Source organism: Megalobrama amblycephala, linkage group LG18 (assembly GCF_018812025.1).
Source record: "Megalobrama amblycephala isolate DHTTF-2021 linkage group LG18, ASM1881202v1, whole genome shotgun sequence".
In the NCBI taxonomy this organism is placed as follows: Eukaryota; Metazoa; Chordata; class Actinopteri; order Cypriniformes; family Xenocyprididae; genus Megalobrama; species Megalobrama amblycephala.
This window is the reverse complement of record NC_063061.1, coordinates 33,423-50,253: the sequence shown is the minus strand read 5'-3', so window position 1 is coordinate 50,253 and position 16,831 is coordinate 33,423. Positions and strand designations below refer to the sequence as shown.

Sequence of the window (16,831 nt, the reverse complement as noted above, 5' to 3'; positions counted from 1 at the left end):
TTTAACAGAATTCTTATTATGCTTGTCTGAAAGAAGATAGTCATATACACCTAGGATGGTTTGAGGGTGAGTAAATCATGGAACAATTTTCATTTTTGGGTGAACTATCCCTTTAAGTTTCATTCTGACAATACTTCAACAGGAGTAGAAGTTGAATCCATATAGTCTGTTTTTGTTTGTTTTTTCGCTGCCCAATTTTCGTATTTTGCTATTTTAGCCACTGCAATAGCTAAAATAATGTAATTTACAGTCTCTGTAGTTTAATTTAAGAGACATTTTTATAATAGTCATTAAACGTTGATCATCTTTCACTTTTTAGTTTAGTTTTATTACTTTAAGGTGAATGAATGACAAAATGTTGAGAACCATTGATATGGATGATACTGTTTTATAAAACAAATACAAGTTTATGAGTCACAACCAAATGTATGCTGGATGGCCTTGCAACATTTGTGTGAAGCAGGTTTTTATCCGTTTATTGCTGAATTATCTACTATGCACAGAACTGATGGAGACTGACGTGGAACGAATAGAACATTATATAGCTTTTGCAAGAATTAAACCAGTTCTTCTCCTAATAGTGTAATAGTTTGAAATGTTAAACACATTAATCGTGGTCAGGGTTCATGAGCATCATCTCGTAGGCCTACCCCTTTGCTTAAATGTAATTTTTTTGCGGATTTGTGAAGTTTACTTTAAAGGTGCAATATGTCAGATTGTCTGTCCGCTAGAGGCCTATTCAAAACAAAGGCATAGCTTGATGACGCCAAGTTTGAGTGCGGAATCTTGGGACATGTGGTCTCCGCATCAACGGACGGTGCAAAAGAATAAGGATTGGACTCGGGAAGAAATCATGTTCATGGATGTGATTATTAACGTTACTGTAGTGTGAAGCAGAGCAGGAGCGAGTGTTGTGGAGCTGAACGAGGAGCTGGAGCGATTGCGGCTGCTGTGAGACACTGTTACACATTGCAGTAAGTTTAGAATATCATATTAAATGTTGGATGACTTGTGTTGATAAATGGCATGCAATTAATTTTAAAACGTATTGTATGATGGAAAAAATACTGTATTACTGTTACTAAAAATAAAGCTGCATCTGATTATGCTATGTTAGCTACTTCACAAAATAGTGTTTTTCTCTGAGGCAAGGTAAAGCATGGCACTCGCAAAAAATCAAGAAAATTCGATATAAACAATAAGACTAAACATGTTGAGCTATATAACAATAATTAGTTTTCTGTCTATAAATATATCAAAACAGTTGTTCCCTTGCCTATTAAAACAGGTAAATATTAAAGCGTCTTTGGTATTTTATTTCTACAAAATAAACCGGAAACCGAGGGTAACGCGGGTATGACGCAATTGACAGGCGACTCCTCACACGTCCCAGAGCCTTGATTAAAATTGCAATTTTCTCACGATTTACAAACAGTTGCAAACATTTGGGATATGGTCAGTACTCAAGTGAACAAAATATATAACACTGGCATAGTGGTTTTTGCTGCAAAATTCTTACATATTGCACCTTTAAATGACTGAACTATATGTAGCCTTTATATATAGGCTAATTATATGAGATATGAAAAGGCATAAATACAACCCAAATATGAAATCTTAGTCTGAACACTCTTTCACAACCCCTGAAGCAATAACAGATAGACAATCGACTATTCTTACCTCCTTCGTCATAGTGGGGTTGGACTGTGTAAGAAAAAGGAGGGGCTGATTTTAATATCATCTCCACTTTTTTGCTCTTTGTCAGTTTAAGACGCTTTAAATCGCAGCGTGCGTATTATGGTACGCAGTAAACGACTTTTTGGATTGAATCAAAAGCGCCGCATTTAGCGATATTATTGTGTCGGTAAAGCACAATGTGACCTGTTTGCCGTTCCATAGGTGAGACGGTCGATTGGACGGTAGGTCTGTTTGTTGGTCAGTTTGTCTGCTGGGCTTTGGCACGGATTTCCCACCGTACGTTGTTATGGAGGAATCCTCTCAGATCTCTAACGCCACGTCGCGTTGATAGCAGCCAGGCTCTGAGCAAAGCCCGAAGATTCTGCTGTCATTAAAGGTTTAGCTCGCCTTCTCATTGAACTTGCAAAAACTGATGAGCACGCTGATCGGGTTGCGACTCTTTTTGAGGTGGATGGCATTATTCGTGCTCTTCGGACTCTTCCTCAATCTACAAACTTCTGCGTCTTGCAGTGGCTTGAGATCGAGTCGAGAGGACGACGAGCGCTTTCGAGTTGAACAAGCTGCAGATTTCAGACCCAAGAAACCTCCACATATCATCTTCATACTGACAGATGACCAGGGTTTCAATGACATCGGTTATCACAGTCGGGAGATCCGCAGCCCAACGCTGGATAAGCTGGCTTCAGAAGGAGTGCGGTTGGAGAATTATTATGTCCAGCCGCTGTGCACCCCGTCCCGCAGCCAGCTCATCACAGGCAGGTCATTCTCCACATCACCTTATTCACACACTGTATTCACTACGTCAGTCTGAAGAAATTACACTTTTTCTTAAAATGAAAGAGAATGAGAATATTAAAGGGTTAGGATAATAACTCAGAAAAAAAGAAAGAAACGTCCCTTTTTTTTTAAAGATAATTTTGTAAAATCCAATAAGAGCTTTACAGATCTTTATTGGAAAGGGTTTGAACAATAATTTTTTTGTAATGCTTGTTTAAAGAGCCTTGAACAATTATTGCACATGCACCTGTGAACCCTTCACCCTCAGGAATAGTTCACCCAAAAATTAAAATTCTGTTAATAATTACTCACCGTTATGTCATTCCAAAGCCGTTAGACTTTCAAACATTATTTAGAACAAAACTTAAGATCTTTTTGTTCCTTTGTTGACAGTCCATGCAATTGATAAAGAGATCGTACAACTAATCCATATGAATTGAGCGGTTTAGTCCAAATTTTCTGAAGAGACACGATCATTTTATATGATGAACAGATTGAATTTAGGCTTTTATTCACATATAAACACTCATCATCAACTCGCACATCAGTTGTGGTAAACGGAAGTTCAAGCATGTTTGCTTGATGGTTGAGAACCAAAGAGGTTCATTCTCGTGTGTTACGCAGCACGTTTGAGCTTCCGCAAGAACCGATGAGGTTCATTTTCGTGTTACGCAGCACGTTTGTGCTTCAGCAAGAACCAATGAGGTTCATTCTCGTGTTACGCAGCACGTTTGAGCTTCAGTAAGAAACAATGAGGTTCATTCTCATGTTACGCAGCACGTTTGAGCTTCAGCAAGAACCAATGAGGTTCATTCTCGTGTTACGCAGCACGTTTGAGCTTCAGTAAGAAACAATGAGGTTCATTCTCATGTTACGCAGCACGTTTGAGCTACTGCAAGAACCAATGAGGTTCATTCTCGTGTTACGCAGCACGTTTGAGCTTCAGTAAGAAACAATGAGGTTCATTCTCATGTTACGCAGCACGTTTGAGCTTCAGCAAGAACCGATGAGGTTCATTTTCGTGTTACGCAGCACGTTTGAGCTACTGCAAGAACCAATGAGGTTCATTCTCATGTTACGCAGCACGTTTGAGCTACTGCAAGAACCAATGAGGTTAATTCTTGTGTGTTACGCAGCATGTTTGAGCTACTGCAAGAACCAATGAGGTTCATTCTCGTGTTACGCAGCACATTTGAGCTTCAGCAAGAACCAATGAGGTTCATTCTTGTGTGTTACTCAGCACGTTTGAGCTTCCGCAAGAACCAGTGAGGTTAATTTTCGTGTTACGCAGCACATTTGAGCTTCAGCAAGAACCAATGAGGTTCATTCTTGTGTGTTACTCAGCACGTTTGAGCTTCCGCAAGAACCGATGAGGTTCATTTTCATGTTACGCAGCACATTTGAGCTTCAGCAAGAACCAATGAGGTTCATTCTTGTGTGTTACTCAGCACGTTTGAGCTTCCGCAAGAACCAGTGAGGTTAATTTTCGTGTTACGCAGCACGTTTGAGCTTCCGCAAAAACCGATGAGGTTCATTTTCGTGTTACGCAGCACATTTGAGCTTCCGCAAGAACCAGTGAGGTTAATTTTCGTGTTACGCAGCACGTTTGAGCTTCCGCAAGAACCAATGAGGTTCATTCACGTGTGTTACGCAGCACGTTTGAGCTTCAGCAAGAACCAATGAGGTTCATTCTCATGTTACGCAGCACGTTTGAGCTTCAGCAAGAACCAATGAGGTTTATTCTCATGTTACGCAGCACGTTTGAGCTTCAGCAAGAACCAATGAGGTTCATTCTCATGTTACGCAGCACGTTTGAGCTTCCGCAAGAACCGATGAGGTTGATTTTTGTGTTACGCAGCACATTTGAGCTATTGCAAGAACCAATGAGGTTCATTCTTGTGTGTTACGCAGCACGTTTGAGCTTCCGCAAGAACTGATGAGGTTCATTTTCGTGTTACGCAGCACGTTTGAGCTTCCGCAAGAACCAATGAGGTTCATTCTTGTGTGTTACGCAGCACGTTTGAGCTTCCGCAAGAACCGATGAGGTTCATTTTCGTGTTACGCAGCACGTTTGAGCTTCAGCAAGAACCAATGAGGTTCATTCTCATGTTACGCAGCACGTTTGAGCTTCAGCAAGAACCAATGAGGTTCATTCTCATGTTACGCAGCACGTTTGAGCTTCACAAGAACCAATGAGGTTCATTCTCATGTTACGCAGCACGTTTGAGCTTCCGCAAGAACCGATGAGGTTGATTTTTGTGTTACGCAGCACATTTGACCTATTGCAAGAACCAATGAGGTTCATTCTTGTGTGTTACGCAGCACGTTTGAGCTTCCGCAAGAACCAATGAGGTTCATTCTTGTGTGTTACGCAGCACGTTTGAGCTTCCGCAAGAACCAATGAGGTTCATTCTCATGTTACGCAGCACATTTGAACTTCTGCAAGAACCAATGAGGTTCATTCTCATGTTACGCAGCACATTTGAACTTCTGCAAGAACCAATGAGGTTCATTCTCATGTTACGCAGCACATTTGAACTTCTGCAAGAACCAATGAGGTTCATTCTCATGTTACGTAGCACGTTTGAGCTTCCGCAAGAACCAATGAGGTTCATTCTTGTGTGTTACGCAGCACGTTTGAGCTTCCGCAAGAACCGATGAGGTTCATTTTCGTGTTACGCAGCACGTTTGAGCTTCAGCAAGAACCAATGAGGTTCATTCTCATGTTACGCAGCACGTTTGAGCTTCAGCAAGAACCAATGAGGTTCATTCTCATGTTACGCAGCACGTTTGAGCTTCAGCAAGAACCAATGAGGTTCATTCTCATGTTACGCAGCACGTTTGAGCTTCCGCAAGAACCGATGAGGTTGATTTTTGTGTTACGCAGCACATTTGAGCTATTGCAAGAACCAATGAGGTTCATTCTTGTGTGTTACGCAGCACGTTTGAGCTTCCGCAAGAACCAATGAGGTTCATTCTCATGTTACGCAGCACATTTGAACTTCTGCAAGAACCAATGAGGTTCATTCTCATGTTACGCAGCACATTTGAACTTCTGCAAGAACCAATGAGGTTCATTCTCATGTTACGTAGCACGTTTGAGCTTCAGCAAGAACCAATGAGGTTCATTCTCATGTTACGCAGCACGTTTGAGCTTCACAAGAACCAATGAGGTTCATTCTCATGTTACGCAGCACGTTTGAGCTTCCGCAAGAACCGATGAGGTTGATTTTTGTGTTACGCAGCACATTTGAGCTATTGCAAGAACCAATGAGGTTCATTCTTGTGTGTTACGCAGCACATTTGAGCTTCCGCAAGAACCAATGAGGTTCATTCTTGTGTGTTACGCAGCACGTTTGAGCTTCCGCAAGAACCGATGAGGTTCATTCTCGTGTTACGCAGCACGTTTGAGCTACTGCAAGAACCAATGAGGTTCATTCTTGTGTGTTACGCAGCACGTTTGAGCTTCCTCAAGAACCGATGAGGTTCATTTTCATGTTACGCAGCACATTTGAGCTTCCGCAAGAACCAATGAGGTTCATTCTCATGTTACGCAGCACGTTTGAGCTTCAGCAAGAACCAATGAGGTTCATTCTCATGTTACGCAGCACGTTTGAGCTTCACAAGAACCAATGAGGTTCATTCTCATGTTACGCAGCACGTTTGAGCTTCCGCAAGAACCGATGAGGTTGATTTTTGTGTTACGCAGCACATTTGAGCTATTGCAAGAACCAATGAGGTTCATTCTTGTGTGTTACGCAGCACGTTTGAGCTTCCGCAAGAACCAATGAGGTTCATTCTTGTGTGTTACGCAGCACGTTTGAGCTTCCGCAAGAACCGATGAGGTTCATTCTCGTGTTACGCAGCACGTTTGAGCTTCAGCAAGAACCAATGAGGTTCATTCACGTGTGTTACGCAGCACATTTGAGCTATTGCAAGAACCAATGAGGTTCATTCTTGTGTGTTACGCAGCACGTTTGAGCTTCCGCAAGAACCAATGAGGTTCATTCTTGTGTGTTACGCAGCACGTTTGAGCTTCCGCAAGAACCAATGAGGTTCATTCTCATGTTACGCAGCACATTTGAACTTCTGCAAGAACCAATGAGGTTCATTCTCATGTTACGCAGCACATTTGAACTTCTGCAAGAACCAATGAGGTTCATTCTCATGTTACGTAGCACGTTTGAGCTTCAGCAAGAACCAATGAGGTTCATTCTCATGTTACGCAGCACGTTTGAGCTTCACAAGAACCAATGAGGTTCATTCTCATGTTACGCAGCACATTTGAGCTATTGCAAGAACCAATGAGGTTCATTCTTGTGTGTTACGCAGCACATTTGAGCTTCCGCAAGAACCAATGAGGTTCATTCTTGTGTGTTACGCAGCACGTTTGAGCTTCCGCAAGAACCAATGAGGTTCATTTTCGTGTTACACAGCACGTTTGAGCTTCCGCAAGAACCGATGAGGTTGATTTTCGTGTTACACAGCACATTTGCCCTTCTGCAAGAACCAATGAGGTTAATTCTCGTGTTACGCAGCACATTTGAGCTTCCGCAAGAACCGATGAGGTTCATTTTCGTGTTACGCAGCACATTTGAGCTTCCGCAAGAACCAATGAGGTTCATTCTTGTGTGTTACGCAGCACGTTTGAGCTTCCGCAAGAACCGATGAGGTTCATTTTCGTGTTACGCAGCACGTTTGAGCTTCAGCAAGAACCAATGAGGTTCATTCACGTGTGTTACACAGCACATTTGAACTTCTGCAAGAACCAATGAGGTTCATTCTCATGTTACGCAGCACGTTTGAGCTTCAGCAAGAACCAATGAGGTTCATTCTCATGTTACGCAGCACGTTTGAGCTACTGCAAGAACCGATGAGGTTCATTCTTGTGTGTTACGCAGCACGTTTGAGCTTCCTCAAGAACCGATGAGGTTCATTTTCATGTTACGCAGCACATTTGAGCTTCCGCAAGAACCAATGAGGTTCATTCTCATGTTACGCAGCACGTTTGAGCTTCAGCAAGAACCAATGAGGTTCATTCTCATGTTACGCAGCACGTTTGAGCTTCACAAGAACCAATGAGGTTCATTCTCATGTTACGCAGCACGTTTGAGCTTCCGCAAGAACCGATGAGGTTGATTTTTGTGTTACGCAGCACATTTGAGCTATTGCAAGAACCAATGAGGTTCATTCTTGTGTGTTACGCAGCACGTTTGAGCTTCCGCAAGAACCAATGAGGTTCATTCTTGTGTGTTACGCAGCACGTTTGAGCTTCCGCAAGAACCGATGAGGTTCATTCTCGTGTTACGCAGCACGTTTGAGCTTCAGCAAGAACCAATGAGGTTCATTCACGTGTGTTACGCAGCACATTTGAGCTATTGCAAGAACCAATGAGGTTCATTCTTGTGTGTTACGCAGCACGTTTGAGCTTCCGCAAGAACCAATGAGGTTCATTCTTGTGTGTTACGCAGCACGTTTGAGCTTCCGCAAGAACCAATGAGGTTCATTCTCATGTTACGCAGCACATTTGAACTTCTGCAAGAACCAATGAGGTTCATTCTCATGTTACGCAGCACATTTGAACTTCTGCAAGAACCAATGAGGTTCATTCTCATGTTACGTAGCACGTTTGAGCTTCAGCAAGAACCAATGAGGTTCATTCTCATGTTACGCAGCACGTTTGAGCTTCACAAGAACCAATGAGGTTCATTCTCATGTTACGCAGCACATTTGAGCTATTGCAAGAACCAATGAGGTTCATTCTTGTGTGTTACGCAGCACATTTGAGCTTCCGCAAGAACCAATGAGGTTCATTCTTGTGTGTTACGCAGCACGTTTGAGCTTCCGCAAGAACCAATGAGGTTCATTTTCGTGTTACACAGCACGTTTGAGCTTCCGCAAGAACCGATGAGGTTGATTTTCGTGTTACACAGCACATTTGCCCTTCTGCAAGAACCAATGAGGTTAATTCTCGTGTTACGCAGCACATTTGAGCTTCCGCAAGAACCGATGAGGTTCATTTTCGTGTTACGCAGCACATTTGAGCTTCCGCAAGAACCAATGAGGTTCATTCTTGTGTGTTACGCAGCACGTTTGAGCTTCCGCAAGAACCGATGAGGTTCATTTTCGTGTTACGCAGCACGTTTGAGCTTCAGCAAGAACCAATGAGGTTCATTCACGTGTGTTACACAGCACATTTGAACTTCTGCAAGAACCAATGAGGTTCATTCTCATGTTACGCAGCACGTTTGAGCTTCAGCAAGAACCAATGAGGTTCATTCTCATGTTACGCAGCATGTTTGAGCTTCCGCAAGAACCGATGAGGTTGATTTTCGTGTTACGCAGCACGTTTGAGCTACTGCAAGAACCAATGAGGTTCATTCTTGTGTGTTACGCAGCATGTTTGAGCTTCCTCAAGAACCGATGAGGTTCATTTTCATGTTACGCAGCACATTTGAGCTTCCGCAAGAACCAATGAGGTTCATTCTTGTGTGTTACGCAGCACGTTTAAGCTTCCGCAAGCACCAATGAGGTTCATTCTCGTGTTATGCAGCACATTTGAACTGCTGCAAGAACCAATGAGGTTCATTCTCGTGTTACGCAGCACGTTTGAGCTTCAGCAAGAACCAATGAGGTTCATTCTCCTGTTACGCAGCATGTTTGAGCTTCAGCAAGAGGTTTGTTCTCGCCCATCACTCAGGTTCAGTTGAGCTTCTGTTTATGTTTGCTGATTAATGTTTATATGTAAATAAAAGCCTAATTTAAGTTCATCATATAAAGCCATATATGTCTCTTCAGAAAATTTGGACTAAACCACTCAATTCATATGGATTAGTTTTATGATCTCTTTATGAACATTTTGAACCATCAAATTGGTAGTTGTCTGGACTGTCAACGGAGGGACAGAAATCACTCAGATTTCATCAAAACTACCTTCATTTGTGTTTCGAAGATGAATGAAAGTCTTACAGGTTTGGATCGACATGATGATGAATGACAGAATTGTAATTTTTAGGTGAACTATCCCTTTAAGACACTAACAGTTTACAGGTGGTATAATCATTTATTTATTTGTTTTCATCCGTCTCTTCCCCACGTGCCTTTGTTGATACTGGATGAATAGATCCGCTGCTCTGCATATTACATATACTCAAGTTAACTCATATAACTCCTGTTTGTTGAGCTGTGAGCTCTTTTGCTTTGGCTGAAATAAAAACAGTATAGATGGGAGGGAGTACTCAAACCTCCATAAATTGCATAATTTTGTGGATGTTTTGTGCATCCCTGTGCTCCCTGACTGGAAACAGGCGTGACTGAACAAGTATGAGGGTTATTTTGAAGTAATGATAAATACGGTTTGATTCAACATGGTTGATGTTTACTCCTGACACAAATGAATAAATTACTGTCACTGTAAAACATGACACAGTGTTTACAACCCATTTAACTTCCATTATTTGACATTGTAAAATGGGGGGATGGGTCGAAAAGGGAGGACTTTTATGTAACACACATTTGATAAAGATAGTAAATAGGGTCAGTTTTGAGTTCATGTCAACTTTAATACCTTATTGTTTCAATTCTTGTTCTTTTCTCTCTGTCTGAGCATTAGAAATGTATTTATGCTTTTCTTTAGATATCAAATTCACACTGGCCTCCAGCATTCCATCATCAGACCCCGTCAACCCAACTGCCTCCCTATGGATGCGGTCACTCTCCCTCAACGCTTACAGGAAGCTGGCTACTCCACTCACATGGTGGGGAAGTGGCATTTGGGCTTCTATCGGAAAGACTGTTTGCCCACACGTCGTGGATTTCACACCTACTTCGGTTCATTGACTGGCAGCGTGGACTATTATACATATGGCTCATGTGACGGCAAGTCATTGTGTGGCTTTGACCTCCACGAAGGTGAGTCAGTGGCATGGGGGAGAGGGGGGAAGTACTTAACTCACCTCTACACCCAGAGAGTGCGCAAAATCTTAGCAACGCACGACTCAAGCAGTCAGCCTCTTTTTATCCTCCTTTCCCTTCAGGCAGTGCATACACCTCTAAAGCCACCCAAAGAATACATCTATCCATACCGCCGCATGGGCAACGTTCCCCGCAGGAAATACGCAGCCATGGTTTCAATTGTTGACGAGGCAGTCCGGAACATAACTTACGCACTGCGCAAGTATGGCTTCTACCGCAATAGCGTTGTCATCTTCTCCACAGACAATGGAGCCCAGCCACTCACGGGGGGCAGTAACTGGCCCCTACGAGGGTGCAAGGGAACGTATTGGGAAGGTGGTATTAGAGCAGTGGGTTTCGTGCACAGTCCCTTGATACGCCATCGAAGAAGGGTCAGCAGAGCCCTTATACACATTACAGACTGGTATCCAACCCTTGTTGGACTTGCTGGGGGGAATGTGTCACAGCATCAGGGATTAGATGGGTTTGATATTTGGCCTACCATTAGTGAAGGGAAAGAATCCCCACGAATGGAAATTCTTCACAACATAGACCCTCTAAACCGGCGCAGTCAGAGCTCAGTCAAGGAGAGCCATGGACTGTGGGACACAGCCGTGCAAGCGGCCATTAGAGTGGGTGACTGGAAGCTGTTGACAGGTGACCCTGGCCATGGGGATTGGGTGCCGCCCCAGGTTCTTACGCACTTCCACAGCAGCTGGTGGCACCTGGAGCGAAATACTGGAGAAAAAAGGAAATCAGTTTGGCTCTTCAACATTACAGGTGACCCTTGTGAACGCCACGACCTTGCAGTGCAAAGGCCTGACGTTGTCAAGGAGCTACTCACACGGCTAGCATTATACAATCGCACAGCAATACCTGTTCGCTACCCACCAGACGATTCCCGTGCTAACCCTAATTTGAATGGAGGTGCATGGAGACCTTGGGTAGGTGAAGATGAAGAGGAGGAAAACTGGGATGGAATTTATTATAAGAGAGGAAAGAATCGCAAAAGGAAATGTAGGCTCTGCAAGTTACAATCTTTCTTCAAGAAGTTTAATTTAATGTTTCTGTCAAAACAGATATAAGATTCTTCTGTTATTTAACATCACTTACAATAATTTAACCTTACTTAAAGGATTAGTTCACTTTCAAATTAAAATTTCCTGATAATTTACTCACCCCCATGTCATCCAAGATGTTCATGTCTTTCTTTCTTCAGTCGAAAAGAAATTAAGGTTTTTGATGAAAACATTCCAGGATTATTCTCCACATAGTGGACTTTAATGGCCTCTAAACGGTTGAAGGTCAAAATTACAGTTTCAGTGCAGCTTCAAAGCGTTCTACGTGATCCCAGATGAGAAATAAGGGTCTTATCTAGAGAAACCATCGCTCATTTTCAAAAAAAAATTGACAATTGTATATATTTTACCCATAAATGCTCATCTTGAACTAGCTCTTTTGTGTAATTCTCTGTGTATGTTGATGATGATGCAAGGGAGAGAGAGTTTATAGATAAAAGACATAAATGTAACTTGTACTGTGTTTTATTCAGCTCATACTGTGATATTCTGGAGTGGAAAAAGACACTTCATCTTTTGTGTGATGCACAATAAACTTCATAAAACTCATCAGGAAAGTTTTGGCCATCATTCAGACGGGGTCCACTACAACAGGCTTGTGATGTTACTAATAGTGGATAAAGCAAGATGACAACATGAGATGTCCTGTTTGTGTGTCTCATGAGCTCTTGAAACCCTGCCCTCTTTTTGAAAGGGGGCCGGGAGCAGCAGCTCATTTGCATTTAAAGGGACATACACAAAAATTGTGTGTTTTTGCTCACAGCCAAAAAGTGGCAATTTTAGCATGCTATAAAAAAAAACCTTATTTTACATCTTGTAAAAAGGGGCATAGTATGCGCCCTTTAAAGCTGCGGCAGTTGAGTACATAAAGTGTCCAATGTTCCACATGCTTTTTTATTTGTTTTTACTTTAGTGCATCATCCAGGTATTTAAAGTGCATTTTTTCTTTTTTGGAATTTTCAGTGTGAACACACTACTTGCAATATTTATACTTATATAAACGTCATAGAATAGTGCATAAGTACATGAATTGGGACGTGACTAATGTAGCTGTTTTTAAGTTCTTTCAGAGCTGTTCTTTTGAGAATCTCACTTCTCTCCTTCAGTTTTATTCTCACAGACACAATGGGTCTATTCTGCAAGTTTAGTGTCGTTTCAGTCACAGTATCTGTTTCTCCCTCATTCTCTCTCAACCCATGCACAGAAACACACGCATACACAGTCTTATTTATACAGTACCTCACAAATACACACAAACGAGATTTATGTGATCTCTCACGCTTGAGCATAAGTCTATTTTTATTGTAATTTTATTTTATTGTATTTTTATAACATTTGTTTATTCAATTAATCGTCAAAATAACTGTCAGATTACTCAGCTACCAAGATAATCGATAATGACAGCCCTACATATTACAAAAACAGAAGCTTGTTGTCCTTTCATGGACTGAGTATTGTTGCAGATGTTATAATAAATGTAATACTAAATCTAGCCAACCAGTTGTTGGAGTGAGAACTGTCTCTGGCGAGCACGAGAGCAGCAGTGAGCAACTGCACTCATGGAAGTTGATATTATGACTTTGGCTTTGTTCGTAGATCTGTTTATTACTGTTGAGACACAGCAGTTTTCAGTTCCTGCAATAGACATAGCTCAACAGAGGCATTTACTTAGTCACCATTTCTTTTCTTTTTTTCCCCAAAGTTGGCTTCAGTGGTTCTGTATTATAACAAGTCTACAAATATAAATATTTCTCAATTTGTTTGAGCTTATAATAACCACATGTATAATGATTATACAAGAATTGTTTAGACAGATGCTATTTACAAGAGTTCTAGCTAAGCAACTTACTCCAATTACAGATGGATTTTCTTTAAATTTTTTTCAGAAATTAAAAGCTCAAATGAATGCAATGTTAAATGCTTTGTATATACAGTAACGGCCACATTATTGTCATCAAGATGACTGGATTGATGATGCGTTTTTCCATCAAACCAAACTGTTCTCATCATAAAAATATGTTACCTCTGTGATGCAAGAGCTGGCAATGGCGCAGTACTGTAGGCCTAGGTAAACATAGGAGCAATTCAAGTCAAGCTACATTAAGTTATATAGCACTTTATGCAATACAGATGGTTTCAAAGCAGCTTCACAAAATAAACAAGAAAAAAGTTGTAGAACCAGCTCAAACACCAAGGTCTCATGTTATCTCAACAAAGTAGTCCTCTAGAGTAGGTTGCAGACTAGTTGACTTTAATGCTCTAAGCTTGAAGTCGACTCACTGGTCATGGCCTATAGAGGTCGCAACAGGATAAGAAATCTTTGAAGTCCACCTTTACGCTCTGTATCCAACAGTTAATGACAAATAAATGGATACTACGAGAGCGCTCCACAGGATGTTTGATTATACCATCTGGATGCTCAATTTTGATTGGATGAATGCATGTTTTGTACAGCTTATTGTACAAATAAGTTAAGTCAACACTGTTCTGATTTATCAATGAAATAGCTTAGAAATCGAAAAGTTCCAGCATATATTTCTTAGTAACTAAAACCCACAACTTCACTATCAGTAGAGAGACTCTGTAATATTAATTCACACACAATCGCTCTCTCACTAATGCATTCATATAAATATAATCTTTACTATTTAGAACGAGCAGGAATCTGAGAAATATAATGACCCAAAGACAAAAGAACTGATAAAATAAACTTATGTAGCAGCAATAATGACGTCATAAGCGACTAGTCACATCTTTTTTTTCTTCCTGTTTCTTTTTTTCTAGTCGATGTCGACTCAATTGTAAACGCATAAATGTGGGCTTTTAAAAATCTGAAGTCGTTCTACCCTTTGTGTCATACTTTAATGCAAAATCCAAATGCCTTGGCTGCTGAGAGAGATCATGAGGAGACCATGGCAAGACATATGCCTAAGGACTTGTTCTCCATCCTGTCAGTGGTGATCTGCATGGTTCTGGTAAAGGTACCGACAGTGACAGATATTGGCTTTCAACATTACAAATGCAAGCTGCTTGTTGTGCCCGACTCACATCATGCATATACATGGATTTTTCATATACGCTATGAAGACAAATCCCCTGTAGCACAGATCCAACAAAACAATGGATGAAGTTACAAAGCAGTCATAGCCCTCGTGGATGATAAGGTCTTGGAGTCTGGCCCAATACCATTTTGGGACCTCATTGAGGTGAATATCTGGGACGCTTTCCACAAATCATCTTCAACAAACTGCCCAGAAATGCAACCCGTGAAAGCATGAAATGAATCAGAGATAACCAACTTCTCTTTGGTGAATGGAAGAACAAGAAAAGTCCTCCTATTCAGCAAATGGAGACTGAGGGTGTGATCAAGTGATGGATAATGGACAACAAGTGAGTAGAATTTATTCTGTGGGGTTGGGGGAAAAATTGTGCAGATGAGTTCATATTTTATGTATTGACTTGAGATATTTATATTATACATATATTAAAATGTAAAACATATGTCATTATTTTCCACACAGAAACATGGGAGGAGTGGATGTATCCGATGGCCAAGTACACTTTAGCATACTTTTAAAATGAGTATGGAAATAACATAACATGCTTTAAAGTAAACGAACCAATGACGGGCCAATGGTGAGCGAGCCTGCCAAAAGGGGTTGGGTATCGGGCTATATAAGTGGCCATCTCACCGTGGTAAATCGATTCATTCTCCTTCAGCGATGCAGATATCATCTCTTCGCTGAGACTACAAGACTTGAAGCCGCCTTCAACTGCAAGCAGCTGGAATTCGCCGCTGATCAGCTCGCCACTCTGCAGTAGTTTGATCAGCTTGCCTCTCCTCTGTTCGAAACTCTCAAGCTGCTCGCCGCCTATGAGCAGCCTGCAGCTCTCTCGCCATTCTGCCAGCTCTCGGCTCAGATTGCAGCTCTCGTGCAGCGCTGATCAACCCGCCCCTTCACAGCCAGATCAGCTCCTGCTCTCAAGCAGCTCTGTTCCCACGCCGCTCCCAAGCAGCCTGGTCAGCGCTTTGCTCCCGAGCCGCCTGCAGCATCGAGTGAGTGCACTTTGGTGTATCCTTCTGCAACGCAGTTGCATTATAAATTAGTCTGGCCTCTTTGCGCTCGTGGATCGCTTTCTTTTCAGGGAGCGACTCTGCCCCTCTCACCCTCACGTTTTCTTCCTCCCAGGGACCTGTGAGGAAAAAATAGCGGGGCAGAGGATCCCAGCGCTGGGATGAGAGTGAGTTTACGCCGGCTCAAGTCCCACATACCTCACTCTCTCCACAACCTGGTCTCGTTCGGGGGATCTGATGAAGAGCCGCTGGATGACAGCATGTCCATAGCGGCCTCGGATGCCGAGGAGTGGTTGGCTCGCTTCATGACCCCGCCCCCTTAACGTCTTCAGAGCCAATCGAAAGTAGGATGTCCATTGCCTCTGAACTCACCCGAGTGCTGTCAAAGGCCATGGAGCAGTTTGGTCTGGAGTGGCCTGCGCCTCACGAACCGACACACAGCCACTTAGATGAGTGGTTCCTGCGTGGACGACATCAAGCACCCCCTCAGCGAGCAGCACCCTTCTTCCCTGAGGTCCACGATAAGTTCATGAAGTCGAGGCGCGCCCCATACTCAGCCCACCTACATTCTCCTGCCTCTCACGTTCTCACTTCCATTGACGGCGCCAAGCAGAAAGGTTATGAGAAGCTGCCTCCTTTGGACGAAGCTGTGGCCTCACACCTGTTCCCGTCTGCCACCACTGGATGGAAAACGAAGGTCGTCCACCCATCCAAGCCCTGCCACACTACGTCAGCCCTTACTGGACGGCGTACTCATCGGCCGGCCAGACAGCTTCTGCAATCCACACCATGGCGGTAATCCAGGTGTACCAGACTAAGCTCCTGCAGGCTCTGGATGAGGCTGGTCACTACTCAGCCATATTCAAAGAGCTGCGCAGCACCACGGACCTGGCCCTGTGCGCCACCAAGACAATGGCTCAGGCTATTGGGTGTTCAATGGCCACCCTGGTAGTTCTGGAGTTCCACCTGTGGTTAACGCTGACCGAGATCAAGGACGCGGACAAAGCAGTCTTCCTCGACTCGCCTGTCTCCCCCACTGGTCTCTTTGGTCCTGCTGTTGATGGTTTACTGAGCGCTTCACAGCCGCACAGTAGTCGTCCCAGGCTATGCGACACTTCCTGCCAAAGCGTTCCAGCTCCCCAACTCTCCCTGGAGTGACAACTTGGGTGCTAAACATAATAAAATGAGGTTATGTACTCTCTCAACGGGCCCCATTATTCAACGGCATGGCCCAGACCTCTGTGGAAAG

The 16,831-nt window shown here is 42.8% G+C and overlaps 1 protein-coding gene across 1 annotated transcript; it reads left to right on the top strand.

Moving 5' to 3' along the window:
• Positions 1-1,549: 1,549 nt before the first annotated feature.
• Positions 1,550-11,679, top strand: arsib (arylsulfatase family, member Ib). The gene is made up of 2 exons (XM_048167378.1): positions 1,550-2,457; positions 10,112-11,679. Exons 1-2 carry the CDS (start codon positions 2,111-2,113, stop codon positions 11,511-11,513), a joined length of 1,749 nt encoding a protein of 582 aa, XP_048023335.1. The 5' UTR covers positions 1,550-2,110; the 3' UTR covers positions 11,514-11,679.
• Positions 11,680-16,831: the final 5,152 nt, after the last annotated feature.